Source organism: Paroedura picta, chromosome 17 (genome assembly GCF_049243985.1).
Source record: "Paroedura picta isolate Pp20150507F chromosome 17, Ppicta_v3.0, whole genome shotgun sequence".
In the NCBI taxonomy this organism is placed as follows: domain Eukaryota; kingdom Metazoa; phylum Chordata; class Lepidosauria; order Squamata; family Gekkonidae; genus Paroedura; species Paroedura picta.
In genome coordinates, this window is record NC_135385.1 from 11759563 (window position 1) to 11782434 (window position 22872).

Consider the following 22872-nt stretch of genomic DNA (forward strand, 5'->3'; position numbering starts at 1 on the left):
GGGGAAACAATGCATGAGCCAGTAAGCCAGGCAAGGTGACTGGTGGATAATTCTTGAATTGTGCACATTTTTTGGAGATTGTAAAATATTCTCCTGGGTCTTGGAGCTTTGCTTGGTCTAGATGTTTCCCCTCTTTTGTGGGACTCAACCTGTTTCTAGCCTGCAGGCTACTCTGCAAAAGAGCTTGGGGCGATGCGCATGGCTCTTCTCCCACGTTTTATGCTCACAACAACCCTGTGATGTAGACTATGGCAAGATGGTTTGAAAGATTTCACCTTTCCACAAAACCACTTGATGCCACAAGGGGACGTTTACCTGGCAAACGACACCTGCGGACTCCAAATCACACGGCTGGTAGAATCTGAAGCCAGATGTCCTTGGGTCCTAATCCAACAGGTTAAGCTTTATATCCCACTAGCTTGTTTCCTCCCTGAAACTAAAATGGACCCTTCAAGAATGAATTTTCATTGCAAGAGACAAGCAATGGATCAGGATGGAAAATATTGATAAGAAATTTGCATGTATACATGCAGACTAGTCAGTCAGCTAAACCAGCCATGGAAAAGCATGGCATGCCCCCAAAAAGATGCATTTTGGTACATTCCCTGTGCCTCTCCTCCCAACCTCTTCTAACATATTACCAAGATTTCCACCAACTCTTAGGAAGTCATGGTTATGCCACTTTCTGGGATTGTTCTCAAAACATACGCATCGCACAGTTATGGGTACTGATTTTTATTTATGTATTTGACTTGTGAAAAAGTCCGCTGCAGCAGGTGCTAGGGGGCACTGGGTGGCTTTGGGGAGGAGGTGGTGTGTGGGTGGAGAGGCCGTTCCCACGAGGTGCGGACTGACCTGGTGCACAGAAGGCTGGCTGCACAGGAGGGAAGCCTTAAGACCCAGCTTGGTGTCGTGGTTAGGAGTGCGGACTTCTAATCTAGCAAGCCGGGTTTGATTCCCCGCTCCCCCTCCACATGCAGCCAGCTGGGTCACCTTGGGCTAGTCACAGTACTGATAAAGCTGTTCTGACCGAGCAGGAATCTCAGGGCTCTCTCAGCCTCACCCACCTCATAGGGTGTCTGTTGTGGGGAGAGGAAAGGGAAGGCGACTGGAAGCCGCTTTGAGACTCCTTTGGGTAGAGAAAAGCGGCATATAAGTACCAACTCTTCTTCTTCCTCAATAATATCAGGGCTCCCTCAGCCTCCCCTCCCTCACAGGGTGTCTGTTGTGGGGAGAGGAAAGGGAAGGCAAATGGGAACCTCTTTGAGACTTCTTTGGGTAGAGAAAAGCGGCCTATAAGAACCAAACTCAGGGAGAGAAAAGCAGGAATCTCAGGGCTCTCTCAGCCTCCCCTCCCTCACGGGGTGCCTGTTGTGGGGAGAGGAAAGGGAAGGCGACTGGAAGCCGCTTTGAGACTCCATCAGGGAGAGAAAAGCAGCATATAAGTATATCAGGGCTCTCTCAGCCTCCCCTCAGGCAGGCCCCTCAGCCACCTGTCCCCGGACGGGGCCCCTGAGGCTGACCTCCATCCCTAACGATGTCCAGTGGCCCAATGGCGGCCACAGGCTTTGCTGGGTTTGTGGAGGGTGGGCCTAAGGGTGGCTGGCCAATCAGAAGGTGCACAGCTTGCTGTGTGGTTTCTGACTGCCCTGGGGCGGGAATCCCAGGACGGGCTCTGGAGAGTCTCCAAAATATTAAACGGAGCAAAAAGTGTTAAAAGATTTGTATACCACCCTCCCAGGAAGCTGGCTCAGGGCGGTGCACAACATCAAAGTAAAACAGTGATAGAAGTCAAATAACGAAACGCATATTGAAACCATTCGATATCTCAGTTAAAAAATAAATTTATAACACATGCATCTGTGTGGTAGAACAGACCAGGGGTAGTCAACCTGTGGTCCTCCAGATGTCCATGGACTACCATTCCCATGAGCCCCTGCCAGCTGGGAATTGTGGAGACCTCGACATCTGGAGAGCCACGCTTGGGCCACGCATGCACAACCCTAAAAACAAACGACAAACAACGACAGCCTTTGTGCGTGAGTTAACCGACTGGCTCTTTGCAAGCCCTTTACAGCTGTTGTCTTTGATTCCAGTCTGGAGAATACAGCAAAAAAAAACACCAGCTGTCCATCAAAAGGCACAACGTCTTCCCATCAGCGCAAAACCTCCCACCCCACACGTGGATTCCTCTACCTCCTGTATAATTGGGTCATCTTCTTCATTGGCCATCGTAGCATGGAAGGAAAGGCGGCCGTGGCGAGGCGGGCGGAGGAAACTGCAAGGAAAAACATACACCTCCCGTCACTTCCTTCCTTCAACCCCTGTCCCAAAGGGGTCACCGACAGGCAACTTAGGAGGTCCCTGCAGCCCCCTCCCCAATCGCCAGCACAAACCCCACCTCTGGTTTCTGGGTCACAATCAGATGTGGGAGATCCGAGTTCAAATCCTCACTGCTGTGGACGCTTGCTGGGTAACTCGTTGTGTGAGCCTCACCCGCCAAACTGTTGCAAGGAAACAGAGGAAGAGAGAAAAATGCCGTAACCTGTTTTGGGGGAAGCTCTCCCTGCCAACTGGGGGGGAAGCTGTTTATAAACGCACAAGTACATTACAGAGATGCGCACGTAAGCGCTCTCTTTGTTCCATGTTTTGTCATCCCTCCCTCCCTCTTGCTTTTCTGAGTATTATGTAGAGGAGGAATTAGCGGTTTATGCTCATTAAATTTGTTGGACGTTTATTAAGGGATATGATTATATATGGCCATGTTGAGCCACACACCCCTTCCCAAAATGGCCAATGGAGGGGATGGGAAGGGGACGGCCCCTGTGTGGGCATGACCCCAGCTCTGCTTCCCAACCCTATTCTGCACCGTTGCCCCACTTCTGGGGTTTCTCAAAGCCTGAAGACTGTTTCAAGGATTTCGCAGTGGTAAAAACGTTGAGAAAGGCTGGGCCAGGAACTTATAACACCGAGCAAAAAAGCCCCACGTTTCTTTCAACACAGTTTGGTCCACGTGGTTCCTCAGGCAGCATTAAAAGCCTAACTTTTCCCAACCGGCTTGCATGCCTTAAGGCAGGGGTAGTCAACCTGTGGTCCTCCAGAGGTCCATGGACTACAATTCCCGTGAGCCCCTGCCAGTGTTTGTTTTGCTCATGGGAATTGTAGTCCCATGAACATCTGAAGGAGCACAGGCTGACTACCCCTGTCTTAAGGGACAGCTCAGACGACAGACACTGGCAGCATGAAATGTCCCACCAGATTTTGCCCACTTTGCCCTGCAGATGCCAGAGGCAAGGGGCTCCTGGCACCCCTCCTGTGGGGGTCATCCTCCTCCTTTTAGGAGCCCTGCCGGGGCAAAGCAGCTAAAAACATCTCTGGGCAGAACACCCAAAGCGAATAGAGGCCAACACGGAGCAATTAGATCAGAAGCGGCCAAACAGTGGCTCTCCAGATGCCCGTGGACCACAATTCCCACAAGCCCCTGGGGGTGGCAAACAGGCCGCTGGAAGGGGCTCATGGGAACCGTAGTCCACGGACATCTGGAGAGCCACCATTTGGCCACCCCTGGCTCCAGCGGATCACCTGCCCATGTGAGTCACTCCAAAAGTCCTGGGTGGACGGCCTGATTATTTCTGCAGTGCCGCAGTAGAGCTACGCCTTGGCACACACGGCCCTTCCCTTCTGGCAGGAGGACAGAAAGGCCAAGAGAGCTTTGTAATTTATATTTAAGAAGATGCAAGAATAGGCACTCCCACCACCACCACCATCACCACCTTGCTTAGAGGCTCAGGGCGTGGGTAGCCAAATTATTTTCTTCCCGGCTGTCAAGATTTGGCTGCACCCGGAACCCACCCAAAAGTGGGGAGGGGGCTCACTTCAAAGTGACTCTCGCTCATCAAAGGCAAGCAGCAAAACCAGGGATCAGAAGGTAAAAACGAGGCATTCCCAACTCTCCATCCTGGACTCGAACCGGAAAACTTCAGACCCAAAACACCTCTCAAGGAGGCCCATCCGAAACCAGCCTACCTGAGAGCAAGGCCCACCTCAATCCCACGGGGGTCCCTTCCCTTCCCTTCGCCTGCACCAATCCGGAGCCGGCCTCTTTCCCTTCCGCACGGGACCGACCCTCCAGCTGCCAAAGCGCATTTTCCGAACGGGCAGGGACCGCCGCCTCGCGCGAGCAAGCCACACAGGGCGGTTGCCAGATCTAGGCCGGGAGCTCCCGGGAGGCGGCCAAAAGCCATCCCAGCTCACTCTGCAAATCCGTCCGGGGGAGCCAAACCCAGGCTGCCAATGCGTCTGATGCAACCCTGCCGCAAGGAGGGAGGGGTCCAGCGGGAGGGAGGGAGGGCAAGAAGCCCCGTCCCTCCCCGCACCCATTTTGGGGGCTCCCCCATCCCTGCCCGCCCCCTTGGGGGGATCCCACCCTCCCAGCCCGGCCCGGATCCGCAGCCCCCTAATGCAGCCGGGGAGGGACCCCAGGGCTACCTGTGCTCCGTCGCCCGTCCCAGGCCGGCAGCTGCAGCGTCTCAGCCCGCAGCCATGTCGCCGGAGCCGCGGCGCACACGTGGGCCCGGGCCCTCCTCCTCCTCCTCTTCCTCTTCCTCTTTCCCACAATGCCCGGCGAGGCGGCCGGGCCGGCAGGGGGCGCTGTGCGCAGAGTCCGGCTGCAAAAAAAGCTCCTCTGTGGCAGCGGTGGGATTCGAACCCACGCCCCCGAAGAGACTGGAGCCTTAATCCAGCGCCTTAGACCGCTCGGCCACGCTACCGCATTGGGGCCCTGGGTGCTCGCTGGGCCTTATCAAGACTCCGGTGCAAAGAGCAAGCCTTTTTTGTGAATGAGGTTTGAGTCCAGCGGCACCTTTAGGGCCAGGGAAGTTTTGTTCGCTTTTCGTGTTTTTTTTGGGGAATTGCAAACTGGGGGATTGCGTGTCGGGGAGTCTTTTTGGCAGGTAGCTGTGAGTGTCCTGCATAGGGTAGCAGGTTGGACTAGATGACCCTGGGGAACTAGCTCCATGGTTCTGTGATTGCAGGTTTGCAATTTCATTTAGGCACAATAATAGGATCTTTTAATTTTGAGCTATTGAATGGGGGTTTCTTTTCCACGTGCAACCTGAATGGGCAGGTTAAGCTCTAGCAGATTTGCGTTGTTGGTGTGTTGTTGTTATTGTTGGTGTGTTGTTATTGTTATACTGCAATATTGATTTCGATAGTGTCCTGTGTAAATGTTCCAAGATGTTTTATGTAAACCGCCCAGAGCCCTAGGGAAGGGCGGTATAAAAATCTAAATAAATAAAATAAATAAATAAAATAAAAATAAAATGTAGTTGATATCTGAACCCCTGGCTATTGAATTTTAATACCTTAATAATTGATATTTTTTACTGTATCTTTATTTAGTGGTGCAATTGTATAGATTATTTATTTATATTCGTATACCGCCCTCCCTTGTGGCTCAGGGCGGTTTACGGAGAACACGAATTGTATAATACCGTATATCATAAGTCCGATAAGTGTGTCCATAACAGTGTGTCATTCATTGTCAATCATAATCGTAACAGAACACACAAAGCAAGAGAACATGTATTAATAGTAACATTACAGCCACATGCAGGGGTAGTCAAACTGCAGCCCTCCAGATGTCCATGGACTACAATTCCCATGAGCCCCTGCTGGATCAGAAGAGGTTCTGGAAGCCTCCACCAGTTGCTGATTCTCCTGGTAAAATCTGTTGTCAAAACGCGCAGGGGATTTTAACTGAGGAATAAAAAATATGTTTACCTGATTTTACACCAGCAGCCTGGGCCTTATTTTGTTGTCCTCCCATCCTATGAAATTGTAATATTCTGCTCTTTATTAGGGATGGGCATTTCCATTTGCAAAGCCCCGCTTGATGCTCGTCTCCTCAAAAGTAAGACCCGCTCACACCAATGGAATGTACAGGAACGTTACCGGGCATAGGCACACCAGATGACGTTGTGTGTTCATAAAGCAGACGTAACAGGGTCCAGATCCTAACCCCTCACCCTCCTGCCCCACAGCCACCCCAGTGTGGGCACAGTGGCCTGCAGGTCAGACACCCACCGGCCCCATCCCTTTGTTCAGAAACGCTGTTCTTCCAACATTTGCAGCCATGGAGTCTACATGGATGGTTGTTTTGTATGTATGCTGGTCCTGCGGTCCCAATCCAGCCAGCATACCCCATTGCCTTGATGTCCTGGATGTCAAAATGTTGCAGGTGCAAAGCTCTCTCTCTCTCTCTCTCTCTCTCCTGTGCATGTGTTCAACGGGGTGGCAGGTGACAGTGGGTGAGCGATTGGGATGTGAGTGTCCTGCACAGTGCAGCGGGTTGGACTAGATGACCCACGAGGTCCCTTCCAACTCTATGATTCTATGATGGGTATGGGTTCAAATTCCACCACGGCCAGAAAGCTTTTGGGATAGCAGCATGGTCGGTGACTCCATCTGAGACGCTACGGGTGCCTTTCTTGACTTTTTTACCATTGAAACATTCTTCAGGCCTTGAAAAACCCCAGAACTGGCACAATTGTGCAGAATACAGAATACGGTGCAGAATACAGCCCAGCTGTGGACACGCCCACCCCTTCCCACCCCTCCAGACCATCATTGGCCACTTGGGTGGATGGGGAAGGTCAACATGACCATTTATGATAGTTATCACCCAATAAATCTTTAACAAATATTAAAAATATATACAAAATTAATTAGCCCCCACCCATTTGGGAAACCCTTCCAGGGCCATCAAGAAAGTCCAGGGTTTCATGAAACCCTGGTTGAGAAAGCCTGCCCTACAATCTCTGCTCCACAAACAAAGCCGACCTGGAATCAGGCATCTGTGTGTTTCAAAACTCTGCATTTGCCTAAAGCATCAAGTCACAACCAATTTATGGAAATCCCATAGCATTTTCAAGGCAAGAGCTTCTGCATAGCAATTCAGTCCAGACTGCCTTGGGAGTTTTTCCGTCCGAATCCTAACCGAGGCTGATCTTACGTAGCTTCCAAAATCTGACAGGATCAGCCTAACCTGAGCCACCCAGGTCAGCATGATGTCTGGGATCTAGCGATTTCGTTCCACCAAGAACAGAGAAGCCACTTCATTCAGTGTAAAACATTTTTTTTAATTTCCTAAGCAAACTAGAAAAAGGAATCTTTGCACATTTCAAACTGGAGGTCACCTGCATGCCTCTCCCTTAAAAAAGTGCTTCCGCTGCTGAGATGACAATCTATAAATGAGTTAGGTCATTAGACCGAAAGCCGAACAGTTACCTTGTTTTATTGTATACGCTTGCAAGGGTGAGACAGATGCGGCTGCAGAGAAATGTGCCAGGGGTTCAACTCCAAAAGCAGGGTCTTCGTGAGTTTCCAATGACCAAAGTTTAGAAAAACATTGTACAGACTACACAAGGCCCATTCGCACATGCAAGGAAGAGGTTTTGAGCAATTTATTTAGCTCAAATACCTATTTGCATCCCTTGAGGACACTCTTAAAATACTGCAATCTGGGGGATGAGAAGAACGCGGCATAGAAGCATGGCTCGTGGGATTTGATACAGAATTGGGTCATTCAGGCCTGCCGTGGATTCTGGCGGTCTTCAAGCAAAGGTTGGAGACACACTTTTCTTGCATGCTTTAGGATGTTTTGGGCTGATCCTGTGTTGAGCAGGGGGTTGGACTAGATGGCCTCTGTGGCCCCCTCCAACTCTATGATTCTATGATTATTAACTGAATCCAAGACTAGGAAGTATAAAAAAAGATCTCTCCGGGGTTCAAAGGTACAGCAAAAGAATTTGGCACCATTCTCTGCAATAATGTGGCGAAAATGAAACGTCGTTAATAAGGAAACAAATCTGGAGGGCTTAAAGGAAAGGACAGGAGAATAAAAATTGGGGGGAAAGGGGGGGGTGCAAGATTAGCCTATTCCACATGCTCAACAATTCCACCCGGCCTGCATTCCTTACTAAACCGATCTCTTCTTAAATCTGTATGTATCAAGTGTTTCCATTGTGTATTCTACAAGATTAATTGCTTAGTTTTTAAAAAAAAAATCATGATGACTTTTAGTAAAATGGCAAAGCCGTTCCCAAAAGTTCATCCATTACAAACATACGGTTTAAAAAAATGCAGGAATTAAAGGAAATAAATTGTGCATAGTTCTGTAAACACGCTGGCTGTTCTCAAGCAAACAGCAAAGCATTTATGCTGCAATATTTAGAGAAAGTCCACCCAGAAGAAACAAAGGGGTTCGATCCCACGTATCTCATCTCACAGGTTAGAACCCACTTGCTTGTCCTGCCAATGCAAGAGCTCATGGGAACTGTAGTCCATGGACATCTGGAGAGCCACAGTTTGGCTACCCCCGGAACAAAGGACAGCCCGGCCAGATGTGTTGGCATTCAGGGACTGATGCTTCCGGAATCTGAGGCAAGAAATTCCAGATTCCTGGGCTGTTCCTTGAGGGATCAGAACACCCTCTTTCTCCATTTCTCCTGGGTTGTGCACCCTAGTGTCAAATCACAACCGGATACACAAAATCTGCACTTTGTAATCAAGAGAGGCTGTGATGGAGGGGATTCACACAGAGGAAATGGCCTCTGTGCAGACATCACATGACAAACACCATCAAAACTGGCATCAGCTCGATGGTCTTCCAGTAAACCAGGGTTTCTCTGGTTGTGCAGTTTCTTTTTATAAAACAATCAGCGGCGATCCATATTGCAGCTTTGAAATATCAGTCTTTTTGACCGCTCCTAGTTTTCTTTCCACTTGGAATCAAGTTAGGAGGGGAAAAAATCACGGTATGAAAAAAACCCAACCCACAAGATCAATTAAAACAACACGTAAAAATACATTTTTGCTCCCTCCCCCTTCCCCAAACCAAACAAAACAAAGAAAAAACAGTCTTGTAAGAAAGTCTTTGTCCTGATATCTTCAGGAGAAGCAGCACTGAGTTCAAGTTTCAATCTTCCATCATGGCCCAGGCCTCCTCGGCTTTCTGATAGTACTGGTTGGCCAGCCGGCCTCTCATGGCTTGGGTTGCAGCTTCCGCGGCCTCTGTGTACAGCTCACCTGAGAAGAAAGGTGGGACAGAGGATCAGGTGAGGAGGAGGAAAGGAAAATGGTCTGTTTGTCCAACAGCAGAACAAAATGGCCAGGTAGCCAATGGGTGATACACTGCCCCCTAGTGGGATGGCCCGTTCGCCCCCTGTGGTCCCACCCCTAACAGGAGTCAGGGAGAAACCCTAACCCCCAGCACTGTGGGAAAAGGCAAAAATGTTTACTGGCTTCACTCAGGAGCAGGAAGCTTTGCCCCCGTTCCTATCTCGGTTTGGGACCAAACCGGAATTGGGATCCCTGACTGGCTGGCTGACAGAGCAGCAGAGCAGCTGCCAAGGGAAGAAGAGGACTAGACCACTGTGAAAAAGCTAAATGGTCTTTGGGGAAAGGTATTAACACCTGCCCCCAACCCCTTTTGGGACCAAAAGGTACACTCCCAGAAACTCAGCAAAGCTATACTAAAAGACACACAAGCACACACACACAAACACACACACACGAGGAGCCTATTGATATAAAAACTAATAGGCAGAGAACTTTCCTTCATCGCTGATATACAGAGAGCAAGAGTTGAGCCCCTGGTTCTACCTTTAAAGGATTAACCATCAGAAAACAGTCTAGGGCTGAACTGGTGGGCCTTGGTGTCAAATTGCACATCCCTCAACCTCAGTTAATTGTCCTACCCAAAATATACGCCTTCACGCCCACCCACACGTTTCCAAACAAGCAGTATGTTTTATTCTCTCCTGCCGGCCGACCAACTGGAATTCTCAAATTCTGGAATCACAGAATCATAGAGTTGGAATGGGCCATAGAGGCCATCTAGTCCAGCCCCCTGCTCAACGCAGGATCAGCCCTAAGCATCCTAAAGCATCCAAGAAAAGTGTGTATCCAACCTTTGCTTGGAGACTGCCAGTGAGGGGGAGCTCACCACCTCCTTAGGCAGCCTATTCCACTGCTGAACTTCTCTGTGAAATTTTTTTTCCTGATATCTAGCCTATGTCGTTGTACAACTCTGCAACTGGAAATGTAAAAGTCCTGCTGTGTGTGTGTGCACCAGCCAGGGCGGTACCTGCTCTCTGAGGGTCCTTGTCCAGATGAAACCCTCCCGCCGCTAGCATCTCGGCTTCCCTTGCCAAGAGCAGGTAGCGGGGTTCATCCTGGGTCCCGTCGTATTCCCCGCCTTCGTCATAGTCCACCATGTTCAGCGCTGTGTCGTACCAGAACAGGGCTTCCTTCCAGTCTTGGTTTCTGGGTTATTTAGAAAAAGGAGAGGTGAGGAAAAACTGAGCAGATCTCAATCAATATTTATCTGTTGATGTATTCATTGATTTAAATTTATATACCACCCTCCCCGGAGGCTCAGGGCCATTTACACAGAACGTAGAAACTAGACAAGAAACAATCCATGGCATAGAATCATAGAGTTGGAAGGGGCCATAGAGGTCATCTAGTCCAACCCCCTGCTCAACGCAGGATCAGCCCAGAGCATCCTAAAGCATCCAAGAAAAGTGTGCATCCAACCTTTGCTTGAAGACTGCCAGTGAGGGGGAGCTCACCACCTCCTTAGGCAGCCTATTCCACTGCTGAACTACTCTGACTGTGAAAAATTATATAAATATAAATAGCCGTAACATTAATTCTATTAATTGATATTTGTAACAGTGCACACAGGTCCAGGAGCAGAGCGCACCGATGGATTTCGGGGAGGGAGGGAACAGGGGCCCTGCAGATGTTGTTGGTCATGCCTGGCGGAAGAGCTGCCTTTTGCAGGCCCCGCGGAACTGCCTTAGCTCCGTTAGGCAAAAAAAGTCATTTTCCTGAGCTTCGCAACTCAGCGTTGATACACGAGAGCGGCCGTTCTCAACCTTTTGGCCACGGGGAGCCCCTGGAATAAAATTTCAGGCTTCAAGGAGTTCTGGAAGTGAGGTCAGCGGGCCACCCCTCCCGGCCACGCCCCCGGAAGTGACTTAACCCCTGGCGTTCCTTCACACTATGGTGGCTCTGCCCCAAGAAGGCCAGAAAGAAGGGCAGGACCTTGCCACAACTGGCTCCCCTGCTTTGATTCTACCTACCCACCAAGCCCTCCAGGCAGAGCTCCTTAGCTTGTGGCCAAGTCCAAGAAGGCAGGAGAGGAAAGGCGGCAGACTTGCTCTGGAATTTGGCTGAAAGCTCACAGAATCCCACTCCAAAAGCTCAGAAGAGACTCCCAGTTGGAAGGACTCCTATTTCCTGTTAACATCTCCTAAGGGCTTGAACGTCCACCAATTGTTCTGCACCGTGAATCAGTCGTCAGCTTTACAAAAGCATAACCCTGTCAGGGAACATCGCTGTACCGTACCTGTCGGGGGCAAGGTTCACCCCGGTGTCATAAGCTCTTGCGACAAGGATCATGGAAGGGCGATCTCCAGCTTCTGCAGCTCTGTGCAGGTAATCAAAGCCCTTGATTCTGTTTTCTGGGCTGTCCTATGAAAACAATGACAGGTTGGGGGCAAAGCTAAGTGGGACGTCACAGAACACCACTGTGCTTCCTTATCTGAGTGATTTTAACCTCTCAGGATGCTTGGGGTTAATGCTGGAGACCGGAGGGCAATTTCAGCACAATGGGAGAGAGGGGACATGACGGATTAACAGAGTCTGAGATCCTTTCAGTGACAGGCTGTTCAAGCAGAATTCCCTGGGGAGAGTAGATTTCGGTGAAGAAATGACAGACGGGAACTAACAGTTGAAGAAGGAACCGTTAAGCGCTGACAGTGGACTGGGAAGGAGGCAAAAGGAGGGAGGATAAGGGAGGATCCCCACTCAAGTTGAAAAGGGAGCTTGTTATTTACCTCCAGGTTGACTTCCGAAAGGATATGGTGCGGCAGCTGCGAGTACATGAGGCCTAACCCGACGATGGCTTCCAGCTCTCCGCAGTCAGCCGCATGCTCCAGGTGGAAGATGGCAGACTCACGATCCCACTCCTGGTCTTTCTCACAGAAACGGCCCGCCTCATGGTAGCGGACCATGGCCAAGTGGACCTGCAGGGAAGCAGAAGGAAAACCACGCGGTATGTGGGAGGGCAGTATACAAATCTAATCTAGAACAACAACAACAACAACAAGTGGAGGCCCACAAAACATATTTATCTTCTGGTCCACTTAATATTTCTGGTAAGGCCCAGGAGGAGGAGCATGTGTTAAGTGCTTAAGTGCCACTCAATGCTGTCCCGCCCCTGAGTGCCTCCAGCAGCAAGCCAATCGCCTTCCTTCCCCCACCCCTGACCACCCCCTCCTCCTTCCACTTCCCTTTGAGGCTTGGAGGCTGTTTGAGAGCTGCTGGGGAACTCCCTGGCAGCTGCCTGCAGCCTTTCCAGGTTCAGGGGGAGGGAGAGACTATCCACAGTCTTCCACTCCACCCCCCTCATCAAGCACCTGTTGCATTCCTGAATACAACGGGCTTGGCCCCTAGTTCATTATATTTACACAAACTTAAAACTCAGTATACTGAATTGAATTTTTTTTAAAATATATTTATTGGCTGCATCTAGGATCCGATACAAGCTTGTTCCAGCCCCATATCTGTCAGACCTAGAACTTTACACCCATAGAAGGGGCTTCACCCAAGCGAGATGCTCAGCTCTTCCTACAGCTGTGTTGGAGGGGCGTTACCAAAAAACACCCCTTGCTCAGCGACTCTGTCCTTGTGCCAGCGGATGGATAGAGTCAGACGCACATGTGCTTCTGTTCTGCCCCATTTATGATGCCATCAGATGTAACTTTATTCAGCCAATTTTGAACGCCTACCCAAGATCTTCCCCAAAGGAGAAAGTCAAGGTGCTGCTTCAAGGTGAAGACCGGCAAGTCACTCTCTGCACTGCTAAATTTTGCACTGCTGCCGTGAAATTGCGCACTAGGTATGTGGATCAGAACATTTCTCTCTGGCCCAATTTCAAAAGTACAAAGAGCCAGTTGTCACTGGCAACTTAAATACTGAATGTAACTTCTTAAAGTTTTTATGCTGTCAGATCTTTTAAAACTTTTATAGTACTATTACTGTTTTTTTTCTCTCTTTTTAAATTCAACTGGGTCTGAACGACTGTAATAAAGTTTGAACTTTTTAAATTGTCTTAGTTTTTAATGGCTTGTGTTTTACTTTGGGTCTGAATGACCGTAAATAAATATTGAGTGAAATTCTGAAATAAAAAATGGAAGGGGATACACAATATTGACAGGAAGGATCCCCCACCCCGTGCCTCGTGGGACCGGACTCAAAAGCATCCCTGCATCCCCAAATATCTAGTACTATGTATTTAACAAACCTCAGCATGCCCGTTTGCCTAATACATGTTGCCTGGGGAACGGGGCATATTTTTAATGCAATCAGGAAGAGTCAATTCCGCAGAGAAATTCCGCAGCCCCAGATGAGCTTGAAACACCAAATATTGCTCGCTTTGCTCTGTAGACCACCTTCCTTGCATTGTCACCTTATGCACAGAACAGCCCCCTAATAATCGGAAGGCACATTCTGTCCCTGAAGCAGATGAAGCTCAGAAGGACACTGATTGGCTGGGGGGTCCTGTCCATCCCTAAGCACCCGCCTATTCTTCCCCAAGAGCAGTTTCTCAGCTTGAAAAATGTACTGTTGAGATTCCTTGTTTCAAAAACAAAAATTAGTGGGTATTGATTGTTTAGATGCATAATTGTGCAAGAAGGACCTTCATAAGTGGTGGTAGATACCATGAAGAAGTAGAGTTGGTTCTTATAGGCCGCTTTTCTCTACCAGAAGGAGGCTCTAAGCGGCTTACAATCTCCTTCCCTTTCCTCTCCCCACAACAGACATCCTGTGAGGTGGGTGAGGCTGAGAGAGCCCTGAGATTACTGAAGAAGAAGAAGAAGAGTTGGTTCTTAGATGCCGCTTTTCTCTCCCCGAAGGAGTCTCAAAGCGGCTTACAGTCGCCTTCCGTTTCCTCTCCCCACAACAGACACCCTGTGAGGTGGGTGAGGCTGAGAGAGCCCTGAGATTACTGAAGAAGAAGCAGAGTGGTTCTTATATGTCACTTTTCTCTACCGAAAGGATTCTCAAAGCGGCTTACAGTCTCCTTCCCTTTCCTCTCCCCACAACAGACACCCTGTGGGGTGGGTGAGGCTGAGAGAGCCCTGATATCACTGCCCGGTCAGAACAGTTTTATCAGTGCCATGGCAAGCCCAAGGTCACCCAGCTGGCTGCATGTGGGGGAGCACAAAATCGAATCCGGCATGCCAGATTAGAAGTCCACACTCCCAACCACTACACCAAACTGAGAGTTTGCTTGTGAGCAGGTCGATAAGGACTGGGCCCATCTAATTTATGTAAATATCTGGCCCACTGAGATGGAAGTTGCTTTCTCTTCCACAGGCACAAGAGACTCCAAACCTTTCCAAGGATGGACTTCCCGATTTTCTTCTCCAACTCCAGGGCGTTGAGTCTCTGCACTTCCACCGCGACACAGGAGGGCCTGTGAACGTGCACTCGAGCGGCATTGTAGAGATTCCATTTCTCCACACTGACCTGAAACCAGGGCGAAAACGGGAAGGGAGTCAACAGACGCAGCCTTCCAGAACGGAGAGATCCAAGGCAGGCTATGGCTTGTTGGCAACCCCTGTCTTATGCATTTACGCCAACTGGTTTGCAAAGGGAAAGAAAGGCATGGATCTTCCCCGGCCGTAATTTTCTGCCATCTTTGGACCAAGAGGTACAGCGGCTGAATCTTTGCTCAAAGATGTTCTGGGGTTGGCGATTCACATCAGGGATCCCTGATCAACCCCATCTGCCTAATTTAGACTCAAAAGCAGGTTCAAGGGACCCCCGGAAATTTCATCGGTAAAGAAAGCAAGCACAAGATGGTATTTTCCAACAACTCCCAAGGGGCTGTGGGCAGACACTTTGGACTGGGGAAATGGCACATGGAGATGAATTTCCTCCAGGCCAGGCTGGATTCTGGAGATTTTTGGCGGAGGGATCACTTGGGTGGGCAGGTAGTTGTGAGTTCCTGCATTGTGCCAGGGGGTTGGACTAGATGACCCTGGAGGTCCCTTCCAACTCTATGATTCTAAGGGAGTCCTGATCCCTATCAGGGGATCTTGCAGCTGCTTTTTGAAATAAAATTATAATTGGGGGGGGGGGGTGAATCAGAGCCCTAATCTCCTAGGTAGCCTTAATGCCCACCTTCGCCTAATCTTGACCAATCTTGGCTTCTAAGTAGCATTTGGATGGTAGACCACTGAGGAAGACCAAGCTGCTATGCAGAGGGAGGCCGTGGACAGAAATCTCTTGCCTTAACACCACCAGGGTCCAGGGGTCGCCGTAAGCTGCAACCCGATGGGACACAATTATAATTACTAGCTCAGAACACAAGCAAGAACAGGACTGAACAGGCTGGCTACAGCTACGCAGGCTTCCTTCCAGTCCTTCGAGTTCAGTGGCCACGCCCACGGACCAGCTGCCTTCGTACGCCAGCCCAAGCAAGTGAAGCCGGACCGCTCTCTTCTGGACTTAGATCCGCTTAAGCACGGGAGAGGTTGGTCCTAATGCAATGCAGTTGCATGCTTATGGCCTTAAGGTCTACCGTGGAGAGTCAGGAAAACTTTCTCCGGAGAGCTACAAGGCAGGGCAGGCTACACCGAGACAAGCTCCCTGGTTGCTGACCTCACACAATTACACCTGCAAGTCACAAAGACAGCTGGGGAGGGGGAACGGACCTGCCCGTCATAAAAGGGGCTGGTTTTTGCTACAGTCCTCAAAACTGATCTGCCAGGACAAAGCTCTAATTGCACCAAAATCTGCAGATAACAGAAGTGTCTGCAATTCGGCAAGCTCTTCTCGCTTTGAAGATTTTGCTTTTCTAAATATTTTCTAAAAAATATTTTCCAAAAAAATATATTTTTCTATTAAAAAAAAAAGCTGAAAATTTCGGGTAACGCATGTTCACGAATTACTGTGAAGTTGCAGCAAAAATATTCCAAAATCTTTGTTTTCGAAGAAGAGTTGTTTTTTATACCCCGCTTTTCACTTGCTGAAGGAGTCTCAAAGCGGCTTACAATCTCCTTCCCTTCCTCTCCACTCAACAGACACCCTGTGAGGTAGGTGGGGCTGAGAGAGCTCGGAGGGAAATTGCTCTGTGAGAACAGCCCTATTAGGGCTGTGACTAGCCCAAGGTCACCCAGCTGGCTGCGTGTGGAGAAGCGGGGAATCAAACCTGGCTCACCATATCAGAAGTCGCCTCCCTTAACCACTACACCATGCTGCCTTCATTTAGAGCCTGCAGGGAGATTTGGCGGGATCTCTATGGAGCTGCCATCTTTTGGAGACCAAACCTCCCGGGCCACATGGACAGAGCAAAAGAAGCAGGACAGACCGAGCCTCTCAAAAGGCCCCAAAATACTGTGCAAGGCAGGAAATCATGCAGAATCACCAGTATGTTCCGGGGACTGGTCTTAGTGGTCACAAAGGACTTATTTACAACAGCTTTTCTCTAAGTGGGAAGGAGAAAAAAAAGATGGAAAAGTGAACAGAAAAGGAAGAGAGCATAAATAAATGAAATATAATTCAGCATCGCAAAGGAGGGGGGGAGAGGAAATTAACTGCTTTTGGAAGGGTGAAAGCTGGAGAAACAAGGACAGTGAGCTAGCAAATCAGATCGACTGATCGTCTGCAGAGATTCCAGCTTTTATTTACCCTTGCTGAACTTCCCAAGCTGTCCTCGTCGGATTCGTGTCTCGGGTTGAGATTGGAATGGCCCTGCGGAGCAGATTTTAAAAATGCACTGATTAGCTTGTGTTTGCAGAGCACCCAGGCGCCGGTCGAGAGAACGTTCCTTTCTTGCAGCCTTCCAAATATGCGTTTTGCAAAGCATTCATCAGGTTAATGCACAAACACTTCAAAGACGTCAGCCGATTGTTTCCCCAAAAGTTAGAGGCCACATTGCACGTGAATTTGGAATCCCATGACTGCAACACATATAAGAGTTGGCCATAAAAAGAAGAAGAGGGCGGGACTGGGGTGGCAGTGCTGGGGAAGAGGGGTTTGTACACACCCGTGCATATTGGCGCTGCTCAAACAGAGTCCTCTGGCTCCTTTTAGCCCGGACAAGGAGGGAAAGACGTAGGACATCTGTGTCTTTCTTCCCCCGCCCTGGTTGAACTAGAAATCGCAAGGGAGGGTCGTACAGAGCTTGCTTGCTTTGCTGCAACCCTCCGTTCTAGAGTTATCAAACCAAAACAAAGATGCGCCATTTTGCTGGCCTCTACAAAACCACAACGCCTAAAAGTCGCATAGCATAACCAAGAAGGAAGAATCATCGACTGCTTTTAACTGCCTTCCTTTTCCTCCCCGCTCCCTATCTGTTGACATCTGCTGGCGGCAACCTGACTTTAATAACTAAATTGATGGAATAATGTGGAATTGTGGATCATGCAATTTTAATAATTTTAATCTGGTTTGTATTTTAGAAAGAAAGAAAGAAAGAAAGAAAGAAAGAAAGAAAGAAAGAAAGAAAGAAAGGAAGGAAGGAAGGAAGGAAGGAAGGAAGGAAGGAAGGAAGGAAGGAAGGAAGGAAGGAAGGAAGGAAGGAAGGAAGGAAGGAAGGAAGGAAGGAAGGAAGGAAGGAAGGAAGGAAGGAAGGAAGGAAGGAAGGAAGGAAGGGTGAGATTCAAGACTTGGCCATCTGGCATGCCATCCAAATGGGTCATTTCAACCAACTATTGGTCAGCAGCCAGGAATAATTTACATTCCCTCCCCTACAGAATGAGGAGGTGTAACTCCCTCAAGGGCCTCATGACCCACCACATTAGGCTTGTCTGTTCAGGAAAGAAAGAAGCAGCTCTCTGGAGTCTCTGGAAAAGGTCTTTCACTGCACCGATGTCCTGATCTTTTAAATTGGAGATGCTGGAAATCGAACCCGGGACCCTTCTGAGGGCCAAGCAGACCGTCTACCGCTGAGCCATGCCCCACGCACCTGCAGAACTTGAAGGAAAATGACTTACCCTTTCTCGGTGATCCATGTCTTCCAGGTCACTCCTCTTTTCACTGGGGTATCCACTATCTCCCCCGTTCTCAGAGTCCTATAAATGAAAATCAGGGCAAATAATGGCACAACAGTATTTACTTTTCTCTCTCAACAAGCAGAGAAGAATCCCTTCCTGACGTCCGATTACAGCTCTATAGCTTTGGCAGGTGGCAGGTGACAGGGGATGAGCGAGAGGGTTGTGAGTGTCCTGCACAGTGCAGCGGGTTGGACTAGATGACCCAGGAGGTCCCTTCCAACTCTGCGATTCTATGATTCTAACGCATTTTTCCGCAGGAACTCTTTAACTTTCTCACACGCCCAGCAGGACAAACAATAGAAAACAAAAGATCAAGAGCAGGAGTCATTTTTCAACCTGAAGGCACCTTTGGAAGTCTGACCCAGCACGTGGGCACAGCGACAAAACGGCTGTCACAAAATGGCGGCCGTAAGAGGCGGACCCAGTCACAAAATGGCTGCCGCAGCTTCCCTTCAGTCACACAGCGAAGGTCCTTGTGCTGTGGTGACCGCTGATGCTAGAGCAGGGGTAGTCAAACTGCAGCCCTCCAGATGTCCACAGACTACAATTCCCACAAGCCCCTGCCAGCATTTGCTGGCAGGGGCTTGTGGGAATTGTAGTCCGTGGACATCTGGAGGTCCGCAGTTTGACTACCCCTGTGCTAGGGCAATGATTTCAAAGATCTGCATAGCCAATCCAATTCCAGCATCCAATCACGCACCCCAATTGGCCCCGCCCCGTTTCTAAAACCACTTGTCAAGCACCTGGAGGGTGCCATGCCCATGTTGTGCACAGACCTAACTTGGGCGCAATAATGTTGTTTCTAATTGTTGCTAGCAGGATCCAACGCAGGGTGGAGGGAGGCAGGAAGTAGCCGGCCGCCCCTCCCTCCCACCCACCCAGACCCATGTCCTAACAGGAATCCTTCCTGGAGGAATCATTCTGGATTTAACGTTAACTGTCTGAGATTTCCATCAGCTGATTTTGGTTGAAAGGCAGCTTGCTTGAGGGAAAAGACTTCTCCCACCCAAGAGAAACGTCTCCACTGACAGAACAGGGGCACAAGCCGAGATCTGATTTTCTGCTGGAGACACCCTGTCCCATCAGATCAAGATCTAGTGCCCTCGGAAGAAAAGAGACATCAGTAGTCGTGGTTGGGTCCGTGAGGACGGCCCTTGGACCGAAAGTCTTTTGCTCTGAAATTGGAACCCTCCGCCCTCTCTCTTGCAGGGCCTTCAAAGAAAAACTTACCCGCTGGTTGTCAAGACCCTCGTGATCTTTGTGGACCAAATTGTCAACTTCATTAAAAACAGGCCAGTCTAGGAGGGAAGAAAATGGTGAGAGTTTAAGATTTATTATCATTATGTAACTTTTGTTGATGTTAATTGGGGTTTCTATGAGGATTTTATTGTGTTTTAACTATTGATGTTGTAAACCGCCCTGAGACCTATTTGGAGAAGGGCGGTCTAAAAATTAAATAATAATAATAATTATTATTATTATTATTATTATCAGGCCTCGTGTGGCCAAAAGACCGAAGCTTAACAGCCCCCAAAGCAGTTCCCTCAAACCAACTTAAACCGAGCTTCACACAGCATTTCTAAACATGAATAATTCAACCATGTCTTTAAATTCTTTCTCCCTGGTTCGGTGTAGGGGTTCAGAGTCAGGAGAGCTGGGCGTGATTCCCCGCTCCTCCATATGCAGCCAGTTGGGTGACCTTGGGCTGGTCACAGTCCTGTGGGAGCTGTTCTCCCAGAGCAGTTCTGTCAGAACTTTCTCAGCCCCACCTGGAAACCTGGAAGTTGTAATGATTGCATGCAAACACCTCATATGAGCTATACCACCATCCAGCTAGCTAACATGGGAACCACTATGGCCTTCCTGCCCAAAACACACTAGAGCAGATCAACCAGTGGAGGAGAAGGAAGAGGAGGAGGAGGAAGAAGAAGAAGAGTTTGATTCTTATATGCCACTTTTCTCTATCCGAAGGAGTCTCAAAACGGCTTCCAGTCGCCTTCCCTTTCCTCTCCCCACAACAGAAACCCGGTGAGGGAGGGAGGCTGAGAGAGCCCTGAGATTACTGAAGAAGAAGAAGAGTTGGTTCTTATATGCCACTTTTCTCTACCCAAAGGAGTCTCAAAGCGGCTGATATTTGCCTTCCCTTCCTCTCCCCACAACAGACACCCTGTGAGGGAGGGGAGGTTGAGAGAGCCCTGAAATTACTGAAGAAGAAGAAGAGTTGGTTCTTTTTTTCTATATATATATATATATAGAAACCTTTATTGGCATAACAATAAGAGGCAAGTACAGCCAAGCAGAGTAAAATTATAATAGAGTAAAATAAACTAATATCATAGACTAAAAAACAGTAAAACCAACTGATTAAAACATCTTAATGGAGTTGGTTCTTATATGCCGCTTTTCACTACTGGGAGGGAAGTGAGGCTGAGAGAGCCCTGATATTCCTGCTCGGTCAGAACAGCTTTATAAGCGCTGTGACAATTTATTTCTATTTATTTATTGTATTTATATACCGCCCTCCCTGGCCACCCAGCTGGCTGCATGTCGAGGAGGAGCAGAGAACCAAACCCGGCTCCCCAGATTAGAAGTCCGCACTCCTAACCGCGACACCAAACCGGAGGCGGGAAGAGAGGACCGAGAAGGAAGAGGCAATTCCGAGAGGAATCAAGCGCCCCCTCGTCCATATACGGGAGAACGAAAACACAGACTGCTGTGCCGACAGGGAGAGCAGGGGGAAGCAAAGATTTCTCACGGAGCGCATCGATCTTCTGGCTGTGGGGCGTTGCCGAAGACGGAGAGGAAGGCAAGGAGTCGAACGCCACGTCGCTCATGCTTTCGTCCCCAGAGTTCTCGGACAAACGGAAAAGCAGGGGGGGGCGGCTGCCGGAGATGGTCCTCACTCGGGGGCTGCCGCATTTCTCTTCTGTGCCCCGCACGACGGTCCGTGCCGATTCCTGCGGGAAGAAAACACAGGGAGGGGACCCCCGTTTTGATGTCTGCAAGATGCTTTCTTAGATGGGTCTTGCGGGGCATGTGCTTTAACCGCACGTACGGCTTTTATTTTTAATTGCATGTGTGTTTTTTTATCTAGTGGTTGGATGCTTTTGTGCTCTGCCTTGAAGTAAACAAATAAAATCCATTCTGGACACCTTTATGAGAGGTGTCTTAGCTCTTCCCAAAGGGGTCCCGGCTGCTTTGATGAGCTTTTAGGGTTCCCGCTCATCTAGTCCTGCTAAAATGGTGGAAGAAAAATATACTGCCTACTGCAGACTCTTTTAGTCATCGCTGCTATAGAAGTTAAAGGTTCACTTTCTGCCTTCATCGGCGGTATCATTTCACGTTACACTGTCCCAGATAATTTATTAACAGAACTAGGAAATCATAAAGGTCTAAAAGAGATGGACAGATCTTTAGTCCAGGAGTGCTTTGTGGTTTAAGACCCTTCAAAAAAGATCACAGCAGAGCCCTGGTTAATATAAACTTGAGCGTTAGGGTAGCATTTTCAGCCCTGGGCCCCCTTCTGTTTTGAGTGGGTGATATGTTCAAATTCCTCTTTCACAGTGTCTCTATATCTGCAGGAACCCAGGAGTTGAAGATCTTAGAATCATGGAATCCTAGAGTTGGAAGGGACCTCCTGGGTCATCTAGTCCAAACCCCTGTACTATGCAGGACGCTCACAACCCTCACCCACTGTAACCTGCCACCCCCTTGAACCTTCACAGAATCAGAATCTTCCACACTCTCTATTGGAATGTCCACTTTACAAGATCCGAGGAGGAAACTTTAGGAAACTTTAGGATGCTTAGGGCTGATCCTGCGTAGAGCAGGGGGTTGGACTAGAAGGCCTGTGTGGCCCCTTCCAACTCTATGATTCTATGATTCTATGATTCTATGATTCTTCAGCTCATGATAAATGAAGGTATTTGCTTTCTGAGACGGACCCATTTGTGACACACAGGGTTGCCACCTTTGCATTGGCCGAAAGGAGGATTCAAGCTGGCCTTGTGGCGAATCCTGTAGGCTTTCTAAAAAGCTCATGAGCAGAATGTATGGGTTAAATGTAATTTTTAAAAAACTCTTATTAAGTTGATAACTGTGATAGATCTGTGTTCGTTTCGGACAATTTGATTGTGTGTCTGATCTTACAATGGCTTCTGGCCTAGTGCAATAAAGTTTGACTTGGCTCGAATAAAAAAGTGGGCGGAGTGTACTTTGGCAGTAACCTTTTCCCATCTTTTAAAGCGGATCTGGGCCAACCACCCTTTGCATTCAGAGCACGCCAGACTCCAACCTCCAGCTTTCTTGCCCTCTGTCAACCAATGAAAAACCTTCTTTTCCCTCCCACAACTCCCTCCTTTCTCCCTTTTTTTTTTTGGCAGAATCTGAGGCTTAGCCCCAATGTGTGGATTTTTCCAACCACATGGCAGCCAGCTTTGATTCAATGAGTATTAATCGTACCCCGTGTTTTTGCCGTCTCATTTCACAAAGCCCATAAATGACCGCAAAACAAAAAGGAAAAAAAACAACAACAGGGGGTCAGAATCTTGCTGCTCAAGGCATCTTGCGGGGGAAGACTTACAAGGAGCTTATTGCTTCGATAAAAGGCACTGTTCTCTTTGGCCGAGAGATCAAACGGCGTGAGGCCCATGCTTTTGCAGATCTTGTTGCACGCGTGAGAGTGGAAGAACAAGGCCATTCCCCGAACACCTGGGAAGAGTCAAAGAAGTCCCAC

General features: G+C 48.9%; 2 protein-coding genes and 1 non-coding gene across 5 annotated transcripts in view; all 3 read right to left on the reverse strand.

Moving 5' to 3' along the window:
- Window positions 1-4605, reverse strand: part of POLR3E (RNA polymerase III subunit E) — a 30809-nt gene extending 26204 nt beyond the window's left edge. The window contains exons 1-3 of the mRNA XM_077316362.1: window positions 4489-4605; window positions 2402-2504; window positions 2197-2278 (exon numbers count right to left, since the gene is read on the reverse strand). Coding sequence (XP_077172477.1) covers window positions 2197-2232 — 36 coding nt within the window. The 5' untranslated portion in view covers window positions 2233-2278; window positions 2402-2504; window positions 4489-4605. The remainder of the gene's footprint in view (window positions 1-2196; window positions 2279-2401; window positions 2505-4488) is intronic.
- Window positions 4606-4687: 82 nt separating this feature from the next.
- Window positions 4688-4769, reverse strand: TRNAL-AAG (transfer RNA leucine (anticodon AAG)). Its single transcript has one exon. It is a non-coding gene; the product is annotated as a tRNA-Leu (tRNA).
- Window positions 4770-7118: 2349 nt separating this feature from the next.
- EEF2K (eukaryotic elongation factor 2 kinase) overlaps window positions 7119-22872 on the reverse strand; it is a 39350-nt gene continuing 23596 nt past the window's right edge. For all 3 annotated transcript variants that reach the window (XM_077316136.1, XM_077316134.1, XM_077316135.1), the window contains 10 exons: window positions 22720-22847; window positions 20893-21094; window positions 19368-19435; window positions 18078-18155; window positions 16771-16833; window positions 14470-14604; window positions 11907-12095; window positions 11417-11541; window positions 10148-10326; window positions 7119-9087 (listed from right to left, as the gene is read on the reverse strand). In XM_077316136.1, the coding sequence (XP_077172251.1) occupies window positions 8978-9087; window positions 10148-10326; window positions 11417-11541; window positions 11907-12095; window positions 14470-14604; window positions 16771-16833; window positions 18078-18155; window positions 19368-19435; window positions 20893-21094; window positions 22720-22847 (1277 nt within the window). In that variant the 3' untranslated portion in view covers window positions 7119-8977. The remainder of the gene's footprint in view (window positions 9088-10147; window positions 10327-11416; window positions 11542-11906; window positions 12096-14469; window positions 14605-16770; window positions 16834-18077; window positions 18156-19367; window positions 19436-20892; window positions 21095-22719; window positions 22848-22872) is intronic.